The sequence below is a fragment of the Austrofundulus limnaeus genome, unplaced genomic scaffold, assembly GCF_001266775.1.
Source record: "Austrofundulus limnaeus strain Quisiro unplaced genomic scaffold, Austrofundulus_limnaeus-1.0 Scaffold131, whole genome shotgun sequence".
Classification (NCBI taxonomy): Eukaryota; Metazoa; Chordata; class Actinopteri; order Cyprinodontiformes; family Rivulidae; genus Austrofundulus; species Austrofundulus limnaeus.
In genome coordinates this window covers 1,366,927-1,373,508 of record NW_013952533.1, presented here as the reverse complement: position 1 = coordinate 1,373,508, position 6,582 = coordinate 1,366,927, and the positions used below count along the sequence as shown (strand labels likewise).

General features: G+C 41.6%; 1 protein-coding gene across 1 annotated transcript in view; it reads left to right on the top strand.

Moving 5' to 3' along the window:
* lrrc75ba (leucine rich repeat containing 75Ba) overlaps positions 1 to 6,307 on the top strand; it is a gene marked incomplete at its 5' end in the record, with an annotated part of 18,417 nt that extends 12,110 nt beyond the window's left edge. Inside the window, 1 exon segment of the mRNA XM_014015590.1 lies at positions 4,083 to 6,307. Coding sequence (XP_013871044.1) covers positions 4,083 to 4,680 — 598 coding nt within the window.
* Between the last annotated feature and the right edge of the window lie 275 nt (positions 6,308 to 6,582).

The window sequence follows — 6,582 nt, the reverse complement described above, 5'->3', positions numbered from 1 at the left end:
AATAATAATAGTTTTAAACACAGATTTAAAATTAAGTCAGCCTGGGGGAATGTCAAATAGGTGATTTGTATTGTGCAAAGAGGAATAGGTGGTACATAGGTTGCCATATTCCAACTATTATTGTTTAATGGGAGAATAATTGATTTATTCCAGTTTATAGAGTAATCTGGTATACTAGAAAAATCTTTGATTGAATTTAATTGTACTTTGTAATGATGATTCTGGGTTTTGAAGGAATAGTAGTATATCATCAGCATACAGACTCATTTTCTGTTCTGATTTAGCTGTCCAAATTCTTCTTACGTGAGTCATTTCCTTTTTTTTTTTACAATTTATATTGAACCATTAACTAAAGCCATCCTCCAAAATTTAAGGAACTGGATTGAGCTTTTATTTTTTCATTAGCAGCCTGTCACCAAATTTCCTTTATTTTTTGGTTTTCTTGAAGACAAACCTGCGAAAACATTTTCATCTGCAGTAGAATTGTATTTAAACCAGTGATACTTTCTTTCATCTTCAATTTTTTTCTGATTTCCATAGATCTTTTTAAAACACATTGCACACGTTTTGGCAAAACATGCCTTTTGACTAATGGGACTAAATTTATTAAACATGATCTAGAAAGTCTGAAATATCTTTCAATACCTCCTTGAAATATAGCAAGAAAATGAGGTTCCTTGGAGGCCTGATATAAAGAAATGAAGGATGACTCAAAAGTTTTGCACAGAACAGCAACGTTCGAAGACAAATTGCTCTGCGTGAAACAAAACGGCRTGAGTAATGCAGCCCAGAGGGGAGCCGAGGAGAAAATGAACTTCTGAAAAATGGGACTTTTAATGATAGAGCTCTTTAATGTGCTCATGTATGAAGTTAAACTGTGTGAAAATGATTCTTGTTTTACTTTGCTTCAGTTGCTGCTTTGAAGATCTACAGATATCAGTCATAAAAAACATATAAGTCATTTATAGGAGCAGAATTAAAGTTACAGAATTTAACCTCTGCTTTATTATGTGAAACAACCTGACTCATTACATTGTAAATTTTAATTGTATAATGTAAACTGCCTTGATTGGCTGAATATTTAATAGTTATTTATGACTACTCTGAGAAGCTAGAGCTTTTTGAAGACTATTAATAGAATATCGATGCCTTTTAGATTCAGTCTGAACTGAGGTAAATAAAGAAATTGTTTTTTTTCCTGCTTGTTGCTCTGGAGAGCCACATATATCGATCTTAATTTCATTCAAAGTAAACAGCACTGCACCTCGGTGCTGTTTCTTTTTTWAATTATTTCCCGGTGAATCTGTTTTACCAACCCATTCTCACTCCCGAGTCGTCACATATTGACGTTTTTCAAAGGTCCCTTTGCGTCCAATTTTGACGCATCAGGTACCCCCCTTGCGTCATATTTTGACGGGATGGGGCGGAATCTGTTGTCGTAATTTCTGAAAGTGTAGAAAATGCACAAATACTACCGTCCCAAAGCGTGAAATTACGTTTATTCACTTTAGACATCCTGTCCCAGACCCTAGTACCTAAAATTAAGCATTAACCCTGATACGTAAAATTAACCATTTTTAGAAAATGTAGGAAATTCATGGCAACTACGTGTTGCAAAGCCTAAAATTACCTAATGTTCACTGTAGACATCCTATCCCTGACCCCAGTCCCTAAACTTAACCATTTATCCTGATCCCTAATGTTAACCTCAGACCCCCGACCCAAAGACCCCTGGTGGCGCAACCCGGAAAAGCCGCGGGCGGCAAGGACTGACGCGAGGGGGGTACCTGATGCGTCAAAATTGGACGCAAAGGGACCTTTGAAAAACGTCAATATGTGACGACTCGGGAGTGAGAATGTGTTGGTTTTACTGTTCAAAGTGAGTCCTTCTATCAGTGTTCACGACTGTGCAAAAATGACAAAGAGCCTTTTTTGTCCCCCTGTCGGTGACACCCTTGTGTTCTGCTCCAAGATTAATCTGGGAGAAGGATGAACGAGGCTTCAGGACAGGGCATTTCAGACATCAATTTTTTTTGTGCTTGCTGAGCTCCGAAGGACGAGTCTGTCTGAAAAGGAGTGAGTTGTGTGATCGAACCATTAGCACCTGCAGACAGGCCTTTTCCACGACCATTAGGGTTTTTGCACCTCGAATCAAGCTGAGGTTTCTGTCACAGAGACAAATCAAGATTCTGACCCGGTGCAGCCAATTAAAGTCCAGTTCAGCCTGGATTTAAAGGCAGGTTTTATTTCCTACCTCTCTCTGCACATCTTTACAAACCTCCTGCTCTTTAAACCCCCCCCCCCCCCCTTTTTTTTCAAACTGAGTAAAYGCTGCTGAGGGCGCACGCAGAAAAGCACTTCAAAGCATCGCCAGTGACAGATACTGCAGGGGATGTCTCTGTAAGTCACCAGGCACCGGAGGATGCTTTAATTCACTCTGACACCACATCAACATTACAGGCCACTTCAGCAAGAGCTGCGGTTAAACACCCCACCCCCTCTGTCTGAGGTGGGCGGAGACAGGCACCGGGAAGTTAACCTGCCTGAGAACAAAGGGCCAAAGGAGGGTAGTCGTAATAATAATGTTTTCATCTGCACTGTAAATCAGTAACGATTACATCGTCTCCTGAAAGCTGTGCAGAAGCTTGAAACAAAGCAGAAAAAAGGTGCAGAAAAGCCAACACAGTTAAAGAAGGTACTGAAATCAACTAAATGAAAGAACACCCTTCAAGCTGCTGTCTTGACCATTCCTCTGAATGTGTAGGGAATGAAAAAGAGTCAAACAGATGACTGATCACACTCATCCAGCTCTCTTAAGTAAAACCCTGGGAGCTAAAACTTGACGTTTAATTATTTAAAGCAGGAAGCATTGTGAATTCATGCTCCTCACATCAATCAAGTGTGTAATAATGAGCCTTGATGTTTTTAATTATATATTTGATTCAAAGTTCATTCATTAATAACATTGCAGTTTAGCATCATCACTTTTGTACATGAAATCACTGAAGCTTTCCTTAGATTAATGCTAGCTGTGTATTCTCTATTACAGAAATGTTTTTAGTACATTATAATAAATGCACATTCAAAGACAAGTGCTCATACATGTTTTTATTGTTATTTAGTCACATGACTGTGCATTTAAGCAAAATGACTTCTATATATTTTATGATAATGAGCAAAAAATGGTAAAAATAATAAAAAATTGAGCGTTTAGCTTGTTCACTTTGCTTGAATTTAAAGCACCGATAAAAACACGACCATGTGTCTTTGCTTATATTTGTTTTACTTGATGTTTTGCTAGTGTTTTTGGTTTTTGAACTCCTGTTTTATTTTATTTTTTACTTGCAGGGTCCCATTAAAAGCTCAGGTCAGAAGCTGGACTGCAGCAGTGTTGGCGCACAGGGTTTAAATGAATATGATAAATAATGTATGAAGTATTGTTTTTAACGAACAGGTTGTTCATTGATCAATGTGTTATGGTGCAAGTGTGTATGTACCTTAATGTATTTCAAGATAGGTGACCTCAGTATATGTGCCAGTGCCAGTATATTTTATCTTGTTCAACTTTTTAATGAAATTAGAAAAAAATATATTCAGAAAGCTTTTTTTTTTTTAGCAAATTTAATGAACAGGTTTGTGTTTCTGCACTGTCATGATAACTTCATTTAGAATTTGACCTGATTTAACTTAAATCTGTCATCTTGCTCGCAACAAAGCCCCATAAATCTTTTCCTGTCCTGACAGATGAAGAAACAGACTAAAAATATCTTTCGTTTTCTGGACCAAAACATAATCTTGTACCTAAAACTCAGGCTCTGCGTTCCCAGTTCTCTAAGTTTTAAATGCAAGCTGCTGGTTTTGTTTGGCTTTTTTGGCTCGACTCTTTAAACCAGTAAATCCTCATGCTGCAGTCTCTAAATCAGCTTTCCGTTCTAAACAAAACCGCTCACCCTCTTTGTACTAAACATGTCTCACAACATTGCAACGTGCTGTAAAACAATTTACAGCAGCCAAAGATCATTTCTGTTCATGCTTGTGTTCAGATTCCATTCAAAGATCTTTGTCTTCCTGTTTCTCCACAGTCTCAAGACAACTCTGCAGAAAAAGGTATCCAGCGACAGCGTTGACCTGTCTGGAATCCCTCTGTCCACTCGTGATGTCCGACACGTTGCCTTCTACCTCCAGAACAACAGAGACAGCATTGTGGCCATGGACATCAGCTTTACCGAGCTCCACGATGACAACCTGAGGCTGCTGCTGCCTCTGCTCGCCTCCCTGCCCAAGCTCAGCACGCTGGCTCTCAACGGTAACCGCCTCACCCTGGCCATCCTCAAAGACCTTACTGAAATGCTCAAAGACCCCAAACTGTTCTCCAGCCTGGCCTGGATCGACCTGGGCAACAACGTGGACATCTTCACCATGCCCCAGCCGCTGCTGGTTGCGTTGCGCCGGCGTTGCAGCCTCAAGAGCAGCCTGCCGACCATCTACGAGTACACCGAGGGTCAGCCGTACTCCTACCACCTTGAGACCTCTATAGAGGAGCCCAGCCACTATGAGGAGGAAGAGGAGGAGGAGGAGGATGAGGAGGAGGATGTGGAGAGTAAATTTGAGTTGGAACCGTGGGGTTTAGGGGAGAAACAGCTCTCCAAAACGTTCACTCTCCACTACTGTGAAAGGTGATGGAGTATTTCCTGTCTAATGCTCCTTTTGCTGTGGTTGAAGCATTGTCCCACAGCACTCTGATACCTCCTTTGCCCTCTTGTCCTCACACCACGAGCCCAGTCACCCTCAGAGGCACAGGGGAGACCAGTGCCCACATTGTTCCAACATGGTTACCAAGTTACTCCTAACCATCTCTGAGTTAACCCACCCAAGATAGTGACAGTGAAGAGACGGTCAGACTTACTGTGTTGGTGGACAGTGCTCTGGGGAACGAGGTGCGGTTTCATTGGAGGGGGGCTGGAAGAGTTAACGAACCAGGGCTCTCTCTTTCTTTCTCCCCCTTTCTCCCCTCTGTTCTCTCCAATTCTCTTTGTGACACCGGCAGCCAAAGGGCCAATCTCAAGGAGACTTACATCAGTTGGTTGGACGAAGGAGCTGCATCCCGGCGGCAGCTGWGGTGGATGTTAGTTTGGAAAGCGTTGGTCCCTCTGGGTTCTCTACCAGGACTGAGACTATCTCTGTCAGGCAGGACCCAGCTCCACATTGTGTGTTCTCTGTTAATCTCTCAACAAAAGCTATGACACGAGTTCAACAGACTATACAGCCGGCGACCCGTCACGTGACGCGGGCAAAAGTGCTTGGTCGACTTTTTGCGTCCCCCCCCCTTTCCAAATGTCCACTTTGTGAATGTCCTGATGTAGATGAAAAAGAGAACAGAAAACAAAACATCTGTTGTGTTTCCACTGCTTCTTTCTGTGCACTTTAGAAAACAAAACAATCTTAGAAGACAACAGGTAGGACTTGACGATGGATAGTTGTCGCAGGTGGTTTCTGGAGCTGATATTCACCTCTTTGTAACTGTTAAGCTGTTTCTGTGATAACCTCAGTGTTTCAACACATCTGTGACACTGATGCCAACGTTAGACATGGACCTCTGAGTCAGAGCTAAGCCCAAACTGCCCTTCCTTACTGCCATTTGTCTTTCTGTTTAATGTTGCTGTACTTCAGTGGCTCCTGTGTTACGAGACCCTGACTGTTATCTATCAGTTATAGACTGTCTGCAGTAGCATTTAATGACTATTTAGGCTGAGCAAACCAGTACGCACTTTAAGGCAGTGTTGTATTAACACTTCGGTTTCACCATTCCACATCCTGGATGTACATTGTTTATAGCTGCTTAAACCAGAAGCTGAAAGTCTCTTTCAGGTGTCAGTATAACAACAGGATGATGATTGTTCGAAGGATCATTAAAACAACATATATTAAATGTTTAATGGGTGTTTTATGTGTTCGTAATGGTAAATACGTCTAATTGTTGCTGTATATATTCGTGGTATTGTTTTAGAGTTTTGTCTGACTCCGTAATAATGACTAACGACCATGAAACGCATTCCAAAGACCTCCTGCTGTTGGATTGATTGGTATATAAAAGTGGCTGAAAGGATAACGCAATAAAGACGCAAACAGTTCAGTAAATATTATTCGGAGCAGACACCTTTTATGTTGAATGTTTATTCTGAATGTCCACTTGGTTTGTAGTTTGTTTCACGTGTCACGTGTCAAATGTTTCCTTGTTGTAGTCTGTGTTTGTTTGTCTCATGCCAAACGATGACTGCCAGTAAAAGATTCAATCCAAACTCAGAAATGACGTCTGACTTTTTAATTTTTCTAACTGTTCCGACATCTGGGTGAAGAGAGCCTGCAGCTGGTCACCGAAACAAACAGCAGATTGATTCAAACAGATTAGTCCGTAAATGGGACAATAAGAGAAAGCAGCTCAAGCTGTGCTGTTCGGGCTCGGTCGTTGGAGAGCGCCGCGTGTTTATGAGCCAGCGGATCATCTGCACCGCTGTGTGCTGTCAGGGAAATGCCTGAGCCGCCGCCGTTTGCCAGGGAAAAGCAGGGTGATCATTGCATGAG